The following is a 17,975-nucleotide window of genomic DNA, read 5'->3' on the forward strand; positions in this document are numbered from 1 at the left end:
AGGTGCCCCAGTTCAGTGTAATTCTAATCAAAATCTTAATGGGGTATGTTATGGAACTTGACAAGCTAATATTAAACTAAATTTAGAATAGTAATGGGACAAGAATAGCAAAGAAAATTTTGAAAAACAGTAAGAAAGTAAGTTTTGCTGCACTAGATGGCATGACTCATTAAAACTAGAATAATCACAACCCTTTTTTTTCCCCTATAAACCTGCTTCACCCATAGTTCTTCACTCAAGCCAATCATCTTAGAGTCAACCTTGACTCTCTCTTTCAAACCCTTCTTCCAGTCATTCAGGAAAGGAAATCCTTTGGCTCTATCTTTAAAATGTATCCAAAATATGATCGTGACTTCCTCTGCTACCACCGGGGCTAAACTACCATTCTCTTGCACTTAGATTACAGCAGTAGTTTCTTAAGCATTCCCTGCTTCTGTGCTTGGTCCACTCCAGTCTCTTCTCAGCAGGGGATAGCCAGAGTGATCCTTGTAAAGCACAAGATCCTGGTAAAACGTGGCATTCCCTCTTCTGCTCAAAACTCAACCATGGCCATCCATGTCACTCAGTATAAAATCCATAGTCCTTACAGTAGCGTACAAGGCCCCACACAATCTGGCTTACATTGATTAATATTCCACTACTTCCCTTGCTCAACTCACTCAAGCCACATGACTTCTTTCCTGCTCCTTAAACATAGCAGGCATCTTCTTGGTGCTTTTGTAGGGACTATTTCCTCTGCCTGAAACACCCCATGGCCTGGATTGCTGAATGGGTGACTGCCTTCAAGTCTTTGAAGTTGACACCTCTTTGAGGATCACCCTGAACACCTTATTTCATATTGCATCCTCCCAGCACTCCTGATTCCTCTGAGCCTGCTCCTTTTTTAAATAGCTCTTTACATCTTAACTTTCTCTGTCATCCACTTATTTATTTTATTTATTGTTTGTTATCTGTCTTTTGCCACTAGGATATAAGCACTATAAGAGGGTAGGATCTTTGTTTTGTTCATTCATGTATCCTAAGTTCCTAGAGCTCTTCTTTGCACATAGTAGACAATGGACATATACATTTGTTGAATAAATTAATGAAGAACAGTAGGTTATTGGTGTAGGAACTGGCAAATGAATGGAAAATAATAGCTCAGAAATGGGAATGCTTGAGATTGTTAGAGATAAGTGGGGAAAATGGATTGTTTAATAAATCGTAGCTTATTTTTGACACTTGATTATCTATATAGGATAAAATTGAATACCTATTTATATCCTACATAAAAATTATTTCAAGATGAATCAGCAACATAAAATGAACAAAACTTTAAATTTCTGAAAATAATATTATCTTTATAACTTTAATGTATGGAAGGAATTCTTATTCATGATACACACACGTGCGTGCATGCATGCACACACACGCACACACACAAAACAAATTTTAAAGGAAAAGATAGGGAAATTTAGCCATAATTAAAGTTTAAAACATCCATATGAAAATAAGCATTGTAAATGAAAGTAAAAGGCACATCTGACCCAAGATGGTATCTGCAAACAAAACTGACCAAGAAAATTAATGCTCAGTATATATAAAACTCCAACAAATCAGGGGCAAAAATATAACAGCCTAAGAGAAAAGTGGACAAAATGTATAAAAGAGCAAATATGAATGTCCAACATGAAAATATGTGAAGTTTACTGGTTAATTACCCAAGTATATGTTAAAACCACAATGAAATATGATTTTTAAACCCATCTGGTTGGCAAATATTTATATCGCTTCTAACACCAAAATGTTTGCAAGTCTGTGGCCCAACAGAGATCTCCTTTACTGCTTGTGGGTTGGTTCTGTGTGGCAAGCTTTTTGCCTGTTTGTCCCTGGGCACAAAGAACCCAGAGTACCTAGAAAACAGCTACAGCCTATAATTCAGTGGATTCTTGCTATGACTCCTGATGAAAGTTTACAGTTTTGGGGACCAGAATGTCTAACTCTGCAGAGCCAAGAGTTGTGGAGACAGGAGTACAATGTCCCCCAGTGGTTATTGGGAGTGATAGTAAGTAGAGCCAATTCTGTTTTCACACTTTGTTTTACTAATGCATGCATTCATCTTTTGGGGGACATGGTACCCCAATATCTTTGGGGTCTTTTATTCAGTACATACTCAGATTTCTGAAAGATAGTAGCTGGTGTTTCAGCTGCGTCTCTGGGATGTTCCAGTGCCCTATCAAGATAGGAGCTTCTGGGTGGTGTGGTATATCATAAGGTAGATGGAGGCCATCTCGTGGATTTGTTGCTGCATCTTCTATACTGTAAACCTGGTTCTTTGTTCTGATGCAGTGTTATATGAGACAGTAGCTGGCTGAGATTCTGAAGGCAGAGAAAGTGAAACCCATACTTGGAATATGTGTGTGTTATTATGAGAACAAACCACTAGCTCTTTCAGTGTTGGAAAGAGCCCAGTGTTTCCCCCCTGCCACCTAGTGTTTGGTTGGTCCCCTTGAGAAATGGTACCATATAACATGCTTGGAGACTCTCTGTTGCTGGCAGGTTGGACATTGGTGGTAGCAGTAATAGGTAAGATTTGGTAAGTGGAAGTCCATTGTTGTGCCCACGTGTGCCCTCCATCTTTGTCACAATGGCCACTTCGTTCCTGTACAAATGATGTCCCCATCATGCCGGAACTGGGTCCTGGCCAGTGAAACAGGTTGACTGATCTCCACCAGCCAGGTCATTTTGTCAGCTTTGTATTTAGTGCCTGTTTCTTATTGGATGCTCTCTGCCTGGCATTAATAGTAATGTATGGTGCAAATACCTTCGTACTGCATACTTGCTCCTCTATGTGCATCTACATACCTTTACCTCAGATTTCCTTATTTGCAGTCCTTCAGGGGTTTTTTTTTTTTTTTTTTTTTTGGTCTTTAAAAATAAAATTGTTTGGTTTTTGTTTGTTTGTTTCTGCATTCTCACTAGCCAGCTAGGTCATTTGCTCCACCTTATGAATCTACATATGTTCTAAACTTGAGCTACTTTTCCTTACACATGAAGTAGATAACTGGTGCACTTCTTAAAGATCACCAGTTGGGAAAATTTTTATTTACCATCATGTCGTGTTTTATGGCCACTCCTCAGGGAGATCACAGTGTAACTACTATGCCTTGTTGATTTGCATCAGTACACAATAAGCCAACCATCCATAACCAAAAATCCAGTCTTTTTCTTGTTCTTCAGCTGCTTGTATAGAATCCCCATTCAGTCATAGATGTGAGCTGAGGGAGTGGTGTTGGTGTAATCCTAGTAGATGCTATAGAGGTCTGGCAACCTATTAATACAGCTTATGCCCTGTGGTCCTGCTAGTGTATAATTCCAGGTGTGTAACTCCTATCTTATGATGGATTATTGCTGCACTCTCTTGACCTTATGATTTGGTAGGTCTGACAGTACTTAGATTTGGATGGGCAATTTCAGCCACATGGTTTCTTGATGTCCCATGGCTGGACTCTCTCAGCAAGCATCACTAGTACCCAGGTCACGATGTTGAAATACCTTTTCTCATTTAAAGAAATCAGGCTTCTTAGAGAAATGGCTGATTCCAGGTATGATGTAGGAAATAGTCAAGATGAACCTGGAACATCCTGTCATACCAGATAACAAAGAAGTAAGAGGAGACTATGAAGGATGTTTCAAAGGAACTCAGGAAGCAATTTGAAGAGGCTCTTTCTGGCCAAAGATATGTCAAGTGGAGCTTACATGAGAGGAGTGATTGGAATGGTGAAACATATCAAGTTTGTTTAAAAAAAAAATGAGTTTATAATGCTGTTTTAAAAACAAATTGGTCAACCTTGGAGTGGGCAAATTCATCATCTTAAAGACTGCTAAGTAAATAGATATAATCAAATATTTATTTTCCCTTTCTTTTATGAACTGAACCACTGAATAACAAAAAGTAGTTGAGAAGAAGCTTCTCATTATTAAGATTTTTTCAACTAATAAATGTAAAAGAAGTGATAGGATTAGAAGATCACCATTTTGCAACTCTCAGGGAATTAGCATATCTAAGCATTAAGTATCAATGGTTACTAATATTACAAAATAAGAGGCAACTAGATATTAGGTGCTTTATGATCAAAGAACAAGAAACCAGTCTGTAGAGACTGGAAAAAGGGTGTACTACTTTAACTGCAGACACCGATACAAGGCTCTGTGAATTATGAAAAATCAGGCAAATGTGACACCACCAGAGGAAACTAATAAATCTCTGACTGCAAATGGAGATCTATAATTTGCCTGACAAAGAATCAAAATAATCATCATAAAGAAATTAGATGAAATGCAAGAGAACATAGATAGGAAACTAAATGAATTCAGGAAAATAATACAGGAACAAAATGAGAAGTTTAATAAAGAAATAAAGCCATTAAAAAGAACTAACCAGAAATCCTGGTGAAGAATACAGTGACGGAACTGGAAAATTCAGTAGAGAGCTTCAGTAACAGATTTATTCATGAAGAAGAAAGAATCAGCAAACTCAAAGATCATTTGGAATTAGCCAGCTAGAGGAACAAAAAGGAAAAAGAGTGAAGAAAGCCTATGTGAATTTGGGATGCACTCAAGTGAATTACAGTTTGTATCATGGAAGTCTCAGAATAAGAAACAGAGAAAGGTCCAGAAAGATTATTTAAAGAAATAATTGCTGAAAACTTCCCAAATCTTGGGAAAGACATGGACATCCATGTATAGGAAACTCAAAGGGCTGCAAGGAGGATCACCCCAAGGAAGATTACTCTGAGACACATTATAATTAAAATGTTAAAATTCAAAGACAAGGAGAGAATTTTGAAAGCTGCAAGAGAAAAATGACTCATTATATACAAGGGAGGCCCCATTAGGTTATCAGTGGATTTTCCTGCAGACCAATAGGCAGTGGGGTGATATATTCAAAGTGCTGAAAGAGAAAAGAACTGTCAACCAAGAATACCATACCAAACAATACTGTCCTTCAGAAATGAAGAAAAAATAAAGGTATTTCCAAACAAACAAAAGCTAAGGCAGTTCACTACTATTAGATTTGTCTTGCAAGAAATGCTAAAGGGAATTCTTTAAATGAAATGAAGGGACGCTAAATAACAACATGAAAACATATGAAAATATAAAACTGACTGATAAAGTAAATATGTAGTCAAATGCAGAATCTAATACTGTAATGGAGGTATGCAAATTACTTTAACTGTAGTATATAAGTTAAAAAATAATGAGAATATAACTATAATAGTTTATTAACAGGTACACAATATAAAAACTGAGATCAATAAAGTGAGTGCATAAAAGGTCAGGGAAGGAGAAATAAAGTGCAGAGTGTTTGAATGTGATATAAAGTAAGTTATTATCATAGGAAACTAATATGCAAAATTATATGACAACAAATTATATAACAGAAGAAATGCATATATTCCTAGAAACATATAGGCTACCAAGACTGAATCACGAAGAAATAGAAAACCTGAAAAAACCAAGGGGACTAAGGAGGTTGAGGCAATAATGAAAAATCTTCCAACAGAAAAAGCCCAGGACCATATGGCTTCACTGGTGAATTTTACCAAACATTCAAGAAGGCTTAATGCTGATCCTTCTCAAATTCTTCTGAAAAACTGAAGAGGAAGGAATGCTCTAAAACTCATTTTATGAGGACAGCATTACTCTGATACTGAAGCCAGATAAGGATGCTACAAGAAAACTACAGGCTCACATCCTTGATGAATATAAGTGCAAAAATTCTCAACAAGATATTAGCAAGCCAAAACTCAAAAACACATTAAAAGGATCATGCCCTATTATCAAGTGGGATTTATCCCTGGGATGCAAGAATGGGTCACCATATATAAAATAATAAATGTGATACATTTACGGGTACATTAATGAAGGTTAAAGTCATATGACTCAAAGATGCAGAAAAATTTCTTGCCAAAATTCAATACCCTTTCATGGCAAATGCTCTCAACAAATTTAAGAAGATAATAGAGGGAACATACCTCAACATAATAAAGGCTGTATATGACAGACTCACAGCTAGCATCATAATGGTGAAAAAGCTGAAAACTTTTCTGCTCAGATCAGAAACAAGACCAGGGTGCTCACTCTCAAAAAGTCCTATTTAACACAGTGTTGGAAGTTTTAGCCAGAATAATTAGGCAAGAAAAAGAAATAAAAGGCATCCTATCAGAAAGGAAGAAGTAAAATTTTCTCTGTCTGAAGATGGCATTACCTTATATGGAAAAAACTCTTAAAACTTCACCAGAAAAACAAAATAAAAAAACTGTTAGAACTAATCAATGAATTCAGTAAAATGTCAGAATACAAAATCAACATCCCAAATTCAGTTGCATTTCTATCCACTAACACTGAAATATCTGAAAGAGAAGTGAAGAAAATAATCCCATTCACAATGACATCAAAACCAATAAAATAGTTAGGAATAAATTTACCTGAGGAAGTGGAGTAATCTGTGCACCAAAAACTATAAGATATTTATGAAAGAAATTGATGAAGGCAAAAAGAAATGGAAAGATACTCCATGTTCATGAATTGGAAGAATTAATATTTAAAGAAAGAATATTGTTAAGATGTCCATATTCCCCAGAGCCATCTATAGGTTTATTTTTTCCCCTTTTTAAAAAAATTTTAATTTTTTTTATTAACATATAATGTTTTATTATCCCAGGGGTACAGGTCTGTGAATCTCCAGGTTTACACACTTTACAGCACTCACCATAGCACATACCTTCCCCAATGTCCATACCATCTATAGATTTAATGCAATCCCATATCAAACCTAATATCAAAATTCCAGTGGTATTTTTCACAGAAATAGGAAAACAATACAAAACATTTATATGGCACTACAAAAAAATAGCCAAAGCAATTCTAAGAAAGAAGAAAGCTCTAAGCATCACACTTTATGATTTCAAATTATACTACAAAGCTATGGTAACCAAAATGGTAGAGTACTGCCATAAAAACAGACACATAGACCAATGGAATAGTATAGAGAGCCCAGAAATAAACTCAACATATATAGTTAACTAATAATTAATAATTGAGCCAAGAATACTCAATGGGGAAAAGATAGTCTTTTAGATAGATGTTGAGAAAAGTGGATATTTGCATGAAGACGAATGAAACTGGACCCTTATACCACTCACAGAAAAGAACTTGAAATGGATTGAAGACTTGAGCATGAGACCTAAAATCATAAAACTGTTGGAAGGAAACAGAGAAAAAGCTCCTTGACATTGGTGTTAACAGTGATATTTTGCTTATGACACAAACAATACAAACAACAAAAACAAAATAAAATATGTGGATTACATCAAAATAAGAAGCCTTTGCAGCAACAGAAACAGCAGAATGAAGAGGCAATGGAATAGAGAAAATATTTGCAAACCATATATCAGATACAGTCCTCCGCTCTACCAGCTGAGCTATTGAAAGGTGCGCACCATATATCAGATAAAAGGGTTCATATCCAAAATATATTAAGGAGCTCCTACAACTCCATACCAAAAAAAACCGCCAAATAATATGATTGAGAATAAAGACATTTTTCCTAAGAATGCATACAAATGGCCAACAGGTATATGAAAAAACAGTCAACGTCATTAATGACCAGGGAAATGCAAATCAAAAGTACAGTTAGGTATTTCCTCATACCCGTTGAAATGGCTGTTACCAAAAAGACAAAAAGTCACGGGTGTTGGCTAGGATGTGGAGGAAAGGGAACCCCAGTGTACTGTTGATAGGAATGTGAAGTGGCACAGCCATTATGGAAAATAGTATGGAGGTTTTTAAAAAATTTTGGATATATATCTAAAGGAAATGAAATCACTATCTTGGAGAGATGTTTACACCCCCATGTTCATTCTAGCATTATTCATAGTAACCAAGACATGGGAAATAACCTTAGTGTTCTTTTACAGATAAGTTAAGGAAGCTATGGTCTATATACAGTGGAATACTATTTGGCCATAAAAAATAAGGAAATCCTGTCATTTATAACAACAGGGATAGACCTTGAGGGCATTATGCTAAGTGAAATAGGTCAGACTGAGAAAGACAAATGCCATCTGATCTAACTTATATTGGAATCTTAAAGATAAAAAAGCCAGATTTATAGAAAGGAGAGTAGAGTGGTGGTTTCTGGGGGTTGGGAAGGTGGGAGTAATGGGTTGATGTTGGTCAAAGGGTACAAACTTCTGGTTATAAGATGAATAAGTTCTGGGGATCTAATATTCATTATGATTACTATAGTTAATAATATCATATACTTGAAAGTTGCTAATCTTAAATGTTCTTATTACAGAAAATAAATTGTAATTATGTGAGGTGATGGATGTGTTAACTAAACTTATTGTTGTAATTATTTGTGTTATATTTATGTATATATGTATATATATGTATTTATATATGCCAAATTATGTTGTATACCTTAAACTTACACAATGTCATAGGTCAATTATATCTCAATAAAACTGGGAAAACATTTTAAAAGTTACATAAAAAAGAACATAGTTTCACCTATAGTTTTGCCAAAGGGTGAAATCTGACTCCATTCAAGGTTCTGGATCCCGCAGATTTGCAGGAAATACCGAGAATAGAGGAACAAGTTGAATTGTGCCATGAGGGTGCCATTGGCAAAATCTACATTGTGGGAAGCTCTGCAGGTCAGTGGGTCTTGTTTTCTTCAGTGGATAAATCAGAAGAAGAGAATGGAGAGGGAACCTGTTGATGAAAAGAGCTTAAGGCTAAATCAAATTTTTTAAAAAATGAGCACAACCAGACAATAGTATCAAGACGGACACCTTGAGTGATAAACATATAAAGAAGCAGAAGGAAATGATTACTGTAATGGTCAGAGAGTGGTTCCTTTTAGGGGAGGAAGGGAGTTGTGTTTGGGGTGTGATATAAGGATGGAGTTCTGAGGGGGATGGAAAACTTCCAGTTCTTGACCTGGCTGGTAGTTATAAGGATGTTTGCCTAATAATAATGCCTTGAGGTATGCATCTGTTCTGTGTGGCTTTTCTGTACCTGTGTTTTACTTTATAATAAACAGTTAAAAATATAAAATATTAATTAATTTAATTTTTTTAGAGGGAGAGTATGTTCAAGCTGGTGGGGGGACAGAGGGAGAGGGAGAGAGAGAATCCCAAGTCGGCTCCACACCCTGCTCGATCTCATGACCCTGAGATCTCATGACCCTGAGATCATGACCTGAGCCAAAATCAAGAGTCAGACAGTCAACCAACTGAGCCTCCCAGGTGTCCCCCAAAATATGAAATATCTTAAAAATAATAATGCATACTGTATCATATATATGTATATATATATGATATTTATGTTTTTTACTAGATTATTGTAAGTTCTGAGAAATTCTGTCATAAACTTGTTTTTTTTTGTTTAAGCACACACACACACATACGCACACACTCTCAAAATCAAATAATAGACTGCTTAGGTTATACTGGAAGCCACTAGATGAAACATCTGATTGCTTCAAGGAGTTTTATTCCTATAACAACACTTATTCCAAGTTAAGTACCTCTCCAGGTATTTTGACATTGATTACACACCAGGTCCCCAAGGCATTATTTCAGCCACACATGACCCCCCTCCCAGAAGCCTGTGCCCAGCTGGAATGGGGTCATCCTCCATCTAACAGGGGTCTTTTCTTGATCTCTATTAAACATCAAAAGGGGATTAAATAACTTGCAGCAAATATTTAGTTTGGTTTGGCCAAGATCCATATTAAGTGTTATTAACTCTATATAGCATGAGGATATAGTGAAGATAAAAAGTCTAGGACCATCAGGGTGAGACTGTAGACAATGGTCAGGTTGGCTGGCTGCTAAAATGGCCCATCATGTACCTTGTGCATAGAATGCTGAAAGTTTGAAGTACCCTTTGGTACCATCAATGTTAGCCATTGTGTAGGAAAGAAGTATTTTATTTTATTTTATGTTATTATTTTATTTTTTTAAGATTTTATTTATTTGTCAGAGAGAGATAACATGCACAAGCAGGGGAAGTGACAGGCAGAGGGAGAAGCACGCTTCCTGCTGAGCAAGGAGCCCGATGCAGGACTTGATCCCAGAACCCTGGTATCATGACCTGAGCTGAAGGCAGCCACCTAACTGACTGAGCCACCCAGGCGTCCCCAGCAGTATTTTACTGAGTGAACCTCACAGAATTCTGAACTTCAGGGGCTGGAGTGCCTTCATCTTATCACACTGCACAACTCCTGGGTGCGTTTGTGGCCTTTTATGCTTAGTAATGCTGCCCACCACACTTTTTACTTACATCCTTCTCCAGATATTTGCTGTCATCATTCTTGTAGCGATTCATTTTACGTGCCAACTTGACATGGCTGAGGGATGCCCAGATAGCCATTTCCGGTTGTGTCTGTGAGGATGTTTTGGGAAGAGATCAGCATTTGAATTGGTAGATTGAGGAAAGAAGATCACCCTCACCAACGTGGGGGCGGGAATCCTCCAGTCTGTCAGGGGTCCAGATGGAATAAAATGCCAGAAGAAGGGTGAATTTACTCTTTGTTTGAGCTGGGACATCCATCTTCTCCCCGCCTTGTACATCAGTGCTGCTGGACGAGGACTTACGTCACAGGCTTCCCTCATTCTCAGGTCTTTGTGTTTGGCCCGGGCTCATAGTACCAGCTTTCCTGGGTCTCTGGCTTGCAGACTGTACATCATGGACTTCTCAGCCTTTACAACAATAGCAACTAATCCTATTGGTCTGTTTCTCTGGAAAACCTTGACTGATACAATTCCCTGATCCCAGAAATGCAACCAAGTAAAATTAATAGCGAATTCTTGTTCCAGAGATTTGAGGATAACCCATTTTTATAAATACTCAGTAAATATTTATCTATATTCACTAGCAGCAAACAACTCACTTGTAAATGGGAAGAATGGTATCTTGCAGTTCTAATTCAAACAATTCATATGGTTATGTTTTTCTTTGAATTTTTTTGAAAAAGTATATATATTTCATTTTTAAAGTAATATGAATCTATTACAGAAACACTTGAAAAATGAAAAAAAAAATCCTGTATTCTCAGCACTATAAAACAGTCATCGTTATAATTTTGTATATTTTCTTCTCATCTATTTCAGTATAGGTATTTTTTTCATAGTTATAATAAGAGCATGCATATACTTGTGTTTTTTTCCTTTTAAATTTAGCTTTAGTTAATTATGATATAATCATATACATATTTCCATGTTGCTTTGTTATCACAACAGTAATTTTTTTTTTACTACGTGGATTTTGTCAGATGGCTCTTATTTTTTTTTTTAAGATTTTATTTATTTATTGGACAGAGAGAGATCACAAGTAGGCAGAGAGGCAGGCAGAGAGAGAGAGGAGGAAGCAGGCTCCCCACCAAGGAAAGAGCCCGATGTGGGGCTCGATCCCAGGACCCTGGGACCATGACCCGAGCCGAAGGCAGAGGCTTTAACACTCTGAGCCACCCAGGCGCCCCAAATGGCTCTTATTTTTAACTGTTAATCTATTTTTGGTCAATTTATTTCCCCTCACATTTAAGCAAATAAATTTTTGTATAACGTATAGCATGATGCACATTGCATCTTGGTTATTACTGTTCTGAATTTTAGACTATTAACAAGTGTCAAGAATTTCAGTAAACTTCCATCTAATCTTTCTTTCAGTTCTGTCATCGAGTCTAACAAATCCAGTGATTGTGGAAGTAGGAGGCATATATTAATTTGCCAACTGTTGTTCTTCCCAAGATCTTAATTATGTATGACTTACTAAAGCTGTATAAAACTCGAGCAAGGCAGTAATCTTGCTTACATCTAGAGGTTGGTCATAGAGTAGCAGTTGTGGACAGTTTAGAAACTCATAGTAGGAAGTTGAGGGTTCTTTATTTGGATCTCAGGGAGATGTAAGGCTACTTTTCCCAAGTGTGTAAGTATGGGCATTCTTGGGAGCTAGATCTTGGTTTTCACTGTGTGTTCAGAAGAATTCAGTAATTACTGATATGAGCGCAATGTTTGCTCGTTGAATGGAATGCTATTTTTGTGAGTTCCTTCGTGTGTTTGTTGTCGTCGTCTCTTTCTCTGCCTTCCCCCTTCTCTGTTTCCTCAGTCATTATATTTAGTAATACAACTCACCCTTTGGCGAGCAGTGATTTATCACGTGCAAGTTTATATGGACAAACATTTTTGAAGAAACTCAACATATTATGTGAAATTGTTAATTGAGAACTGCATCAATCTGTGTTGATTTGGGGAAGTTTTCCCATGTAAGTCAGTAAGTTAGTGTTATTTTTTGTGTCAGAATTTTTTTTTTTTTAAAGCATGACTGGGGGGTGCCTGGGTGGCTCAGTCATTGAGCGTCTGCCTTCGGCTTGGGTCACGGTCCCTGGGTCCTGGGATCGAGCCCTGTGTCAGGCTCCCCGCTCAGTGGGAAGCCTGCTTCTCTCTCTTCCACTCCCCCTGCTTGTGTTCCCTCTCTCTGTAGAATAAATAAATAAATATCTTTTAAAAAATGACCAGGATGCTGATCATTAAATAAATTTATGCTACTAATAGCAATTATTATATTTTAGCAAGTTCATAATGAATTAAGTGTTGAAATCATTCATCAAATGCAGTTATCTTTTTACTATGTTATTTGGAAAGGTATACTTTACTAACTTCATTAAAACTTGAGGCTTTCTAAGTTTTTGCACAATTAAGCAAAGAGATATTCTATGCAAATAGCCTCAAATAAAATTATTTTTAGATGTTAAAAATTCTTCTAAATTAGTTAATTGATTTTTTTTCTTCTTTATTTCTAACATGTTTCTTTTTAATTTCAGTAAGTTGACACACAATGTTACATTAGTCTTAGGTGTACAACTTAGTGGTTCAACAAGTTTATGCATTATGCTATGTTCACCATAAGTGTAGCTACCATGTGTTCGGATACAATGCTATTACAATATCATTGACTATATTCCTTATGCTGTGCCTTTTACTCCTGTGACTTATTCATTCCATATCTGGAAGCCTGTATCTCTTTCTCCCTTTCACCTATTTTGCCCATTCCCCAACCTCTCCTCCCTCACCCCCGCCCTGGGCAACCATCAGTTTTCTGTATTTGTAGGTCTGATTCTGTTTTTTGTTCCTTGTTCATTTCTTGTTACTAGTTTTTTTAAATTTCACTTATGAGTGAAATCATATTGTGTTAGTCTTTCTGAGTCTGATTTATTTCCCTTAGCATACTACCCTCCAGATACATTCATTTTGTCTCAAATGGCATGATCTCATCCTTTTTTGTGGTTGCATGATATTCCAATGGATGTGTGCATGTGCATTTGTGTGTCTGTGTGTGTGTATATAAGACATTTCCTTATCCATCATCTACTGATGGACACTTAGGTTGCCACCATGAAACTGTCTTTCTTTAAAGGATAAAATCTTACTTATTTTTGATTACCAAAGACATGAATAACATATCTGCTTCTAATATGCAGTGGTTCTCCGTTTTTGACAAAGGACTAAACAGTGTCTTATGTTTTTCTTAGGAATGGGCTGTTTCTGGGGAGCTGAGAGGAAATTTTGGACCATGAAAGGAGTATATTCAACTCAAGTTGGTTACGCAGGAGGCTACACCACCAACCCTACTTATAAAGAAGTCTGTTCAGGTAGGAAGAATTTGCTCCAACTTCTATTATAATGAGCAACAAAGGGTTTGTCTCTGCTGGCAGGTGACAGAATCTTTAAAATGCAAGTATAAATTTTTGTGTTTCCTCAGTCTTTTCTTTTCCATTTCTATAAATATACTTGTTGATCTCTCACTTTATGTTTTTATTTTATTTTCTAAGATTGATTTATTTTAGAGAGAGAGTATGCACATACAAGCAGGGGGAGGGGAAAAAGGAGAGGGAGAGAATCTCAAGCAGATTGCCTGCTGAGACGCAGACCCTGATGTGGGTCTTGATCTCAGGCCTGAGCCAAAACCAAGAGTCAGACACTCAACCCACTGAGCCACCCAGGTGCCCCTCTCACTTTATATTTTTAGAAGACAATAGATTTCCTATGGAATGTACCATTCAGCTTTTGTTGCAAAATAATCGCTTGCAAAACTTAATTCTAAAGCAATCACCTATTAGCTTATGATTATGTAGGTCAGTAGTTTGGGTGGCTCTCATTTTGGTGGTTCTTTTGCTGGTCTCATCTGGGCTCACACATGTGACTCCAATCAACTAGTAGGCTGCTTGGGGGCTAGTTGGTCTAGGATGGCTTCACTCATAGGTCTGCATTTGGTGCTGGCTATCCTTCTTTGCTGGCTGGGGTAGGGGGAATGATGGACCATGTCTTCAACACACTGGCCTGGGCAAATTCACGTGGTGGTGGGTGCAGAGATCCCAAGAGCAGCAAGAGAGGATAAGCCCCATTCTGCTAGCACTTTGCAAGTTTCTGTTTATATCACCTTTAATAGTGTCCCACTGGCCAAAGCAAGTCACATGGTCTAGCCCAGAGTCAATGCGGAGGGATCCGGCAAAGGCAGGTATACAGAGGGGTGTGAAGACTGCAGTAGTCTACCATATGGAAAAAACATCACACACTCTAATTGTTTTTCTCTGGGTAAGACATTCAAATCTAATTTATAATGAAGGGATTAGCAAACTGGTTTGCAGGCTAAATTCTGCCACTGCCAGGTTATGTAAATAAAGTCTTATAGAAACCCAGCCACACCCATTTGTTTATATATTATCTGTGAAGGTTTCCATGGCACAATGGCACAGTTGAGTGGATATAACAGAGATGGTATGCCCTGCAAAACCTAAATCATTTATGAGTTAGCCCTTTACAGAAAAATATTTGGCTACCAGGATAGGCAGATGCCCCCATGGCAAATTCTAGCTCAGATACCAGACAACCGTTCCGAATCTGTTTTTTGTTCTAGCCTTCAAGGATTTCCCTTATTTCTCTGCCAGCTCATGTAGCACTTAAAACACAGTTTTTTTTCTCTTTTAAATATGTTTTTTTTTTCATTTTTCAAATAAGAATGGTATATATTAAAGGTGTATGACATGATGTTTTGATATATAGAGTGAAATGATTACTAATAGTCAAGCTAATTAAATTACCCATCTCCTCACATACTTTTATTTTTGTGGCAAGAGCACCTGTGATCCACCCTCTTAGCAGATTTCAAGTGAAACAGTACAGTATCATTAACTACCATCACCGTGCTGTACATTAGCTCTCTAGAACTAATTCATCCTCCAAAACAGACACTCTGTACCCTTTGACCGACATTGCCCTGCTTCGTTCTACTCCTGCCCTTGGTAACCACCATTCTACTCTCTCCTTCTAGGAGTATAATTTTTTTTCAGGTTCTTCATATAAGTAAGGACATGCAGTATACATGGTATACATTTTTTCTGTGTCTGGATTAATTTCACATAGAATAATTTCTTCCAGTTCACCCAAATTGTTGCAAGTGGCATAATTGTCTTCATGTGTAAGACTGAATAATATTGTATTATATATACATATCACAATAGCTTTATCCATTCTTCTGCCAGTGGACACTTTGGTTGCTTCCAGGCCATCGCTATTGTGGATAATGCTGAGGTGGACATGGGATCGTAGTTTTGTCTTTGAGTTACTGATTTCATTTCATTAGGATGTATACCCAGAAAAGAGATTGCCCGATCATAGGATAGTTTTATTTTTAATGGAGGAACATCCAGACTGTAAAACATATTTAAAAAATATTTCATTCAGTATCTTGAGTTCTTTCTTTTTTTTCAATTTATTTATTTATTTTAGAGAGAGAGCGTGCCAGTGAGCATAAGTAAGGAGGGGTAGAGGGAGAGGGAAAGAGAATCTCGAGCAGACTCCCTGCCGAGCATGGAGTCCAGTGCAGAGCTTGATCTCACGGCCCTGAGATCATGACCTGAGCCAAAATCAAGAGTTGTATGTTTAACTGACTGAGCTACCCAGGCGCCCCTCTTAGGAGTTCTTCATAGGCATGGTGACAAAAATGGGATTTTAAAAATACACAAATAGTTTTATTTTTAAAAATAGTTTTACTTTTAAAAATGAAAGGTTGAATTGGTGTTACTTGTGGAAGGCCCTCTCAGCTCCCTGAAGGCACGGTGAATGCAGCTGGGGGAGGAGTTGGGATTATGGGCGTTTGTACAATAAGGAACACGTTGGTTTGTTTGCTACAATATGAATTCTGATTGTGAAATGAAATTTGAGCTGTGCAATATTGAAAGTATCACAAAAACATACATACTGTTGTTTTCCTTGCCTTACAGAAGAACTGAAATATACTCATCGGTGTTGAGAATGTGGAATATAGAACAAATACTTTAATGGTTAATCCGAGTTTTTTCTTTGCATCTGTTTCAGAATTAAACAAATACTTATGCGGAGTTATAAATAGATGCACATGAACCCTGGAGATTGCCCAGGTGTATCCTCTTAAGTCTCAGGAATGGAAATGAATAGATTCCTTCCCGTAATTGCAGACATGACTTAATAGCCCAAGAGAAAAGGTTGCTAAGAAAACCTCCAAATATCTACTGCTCGTACTGTTATTCTCCACCAACAAAATGTTAATAATCAATTAGAATACTTGGTTGCTTGTTTGTTAAGACTTGTTCCGATTCAACTCTTTATGTTAATACGAACAGCATGCTAATTGTCCCTTTGTTGAACTCCTACTACGTGCCAGACACCGTAAGAAGCATTTTTTGCCTCTTCGCTTTTTTTCCAGCTAATCTTCCAAAGAATTCTATGAAATGTCTCAGTTTCTGTCTTTTACAGAGGGAGTGTTGAGGCTTAGAGAGGAAGAGGAACTTTCAAGGTCACATATAGCAGGAATTCCAATCTCATCAGCTCTCAGCATCAAGTTTATTCCACTGATCATGGCGTCTGTCACCCAACTGTCATACCCCAGTGATCCGTCCATTCATACTTCCTTCCACCGAGTCCCACACTCTCTTTCATGTCCATCCTTCCACTATACTCTTAAAAAATTGGTGTGCTTTTTTAATGATTACAAGTAAAGAAAATACCAAACATTTTTTTTTTTTGGTCTTTCTGATGTTTCGAAGGACAAAAGAGGACAAAACTCTTTTAAGATACAGTTCATGCAAACAGCCAGTTTCTTAGAGTCTTGTACAGAAACCATGGAGGTTGGTAAAGAACACTACCTGCTAAGTTAGTGGTGGCATTGGGAAGCACGGTTGTCATGGAAACTTGTTCCTGATTGGGAAATGATGGTTATGGGGTCTTACCCAGACACAGAAGGAGAGATGATTTCTTTCCCCAGGCTTTTTTTTTTTTTTTTTTTTTTTTTTTTTTTGTTCTGATCATGAAAGAAAAAAACAAAAAGACAGAGAGAAACTGTGATAGAAAGGACCCTCTGGCACAGAAGTGGTAGAGCCTTCAGATCCCTGGGAATAGCAGGGAAGGAGAACAAACAAGGTCCCCAGCTAGAGTAATTAGGGTAACCAGCTAATTAAAGATTTTTGACCAAGAAGAGGATGGGGGAGACAGAAAGCAGGTTATACTGGGAGGGCTTCCCTGCTGAAGCCTCGGGTGCTCAAAGCTGTATTGAATAAGTCAGCCCTGGAGAGGTCTGACTTGCAAGAAAGAAAAACCAAGTCTTCACTAAATTGAGTAATAATTGCTGAAGTTTCATAGAGAAATACTAGTCTGTGCTCCAGTATTTAGATTAATTTCAAAATTGCTCTTGTGTTTGTAATTAAGTTTGTAAAGCTTTGGTCACAATAGTCTTTTGTAAAGGTATTCATTCACTCATTCATTCATTCAGGAAACAAAGCCTAGGACCTGAACTGTCTGCCAAATTCCTTCTCGTACAGCAAGTACACTTGAACCTAAGGTACCATTTGGTTCCTTGAGGCAGGTGCCAGAATTCCAGGGATAGCA

At 37.3% G+C, this 17,975-nt stretch overlaps 1 protein-coding gene across 3 annotated transcripts in view; it reads left to right on the forward strand.

The window, feature by feature from the left end:
- The window catches only part of LOC111155261 (methionine sulfoxide reductase A), a 430,735-nt gene that overhangs the window by 201,827 nt on the left and 210,933 nt on the right, over nucleotides 1-17,975 (forward strand). For 2 of the 3 annotated variants that reach the window (XM_022515376.1, XM_022515386.1), the window contains one exon: nucleotides 13,586-13,705. The exons of the other annotated variant lie outside the window; for it this stretch is intronic. In XM_022515376.1, the coding sequence (XP_022371084.1) occupies nucleotides 13,586-13,705 (120 nt within the window). The remainder of the gene's footprint in view (nucleotides 1-13,585; nucleotides 13,706-17,975) is intronic. 3 annotated transcript variants of the gene reach the window in all.

The sequence above is a fragment of the Enhydra lutris genome, unplaced genomic scaffold (assembly GCF_002288905.1).
Source record: "Enhydra lutris kenyoni isolate GAN:26980312 unplaced genomic scaffold, ASM228890v2 scaffoldscaffold3, whole genome shotgun sequence".
NCBI classification, from domain to species: Eukaryota; Metazoa; Chordata; class Mammalia; order Carnivora; family Mustelidae; genus Enhydra; species Enhydra lutris.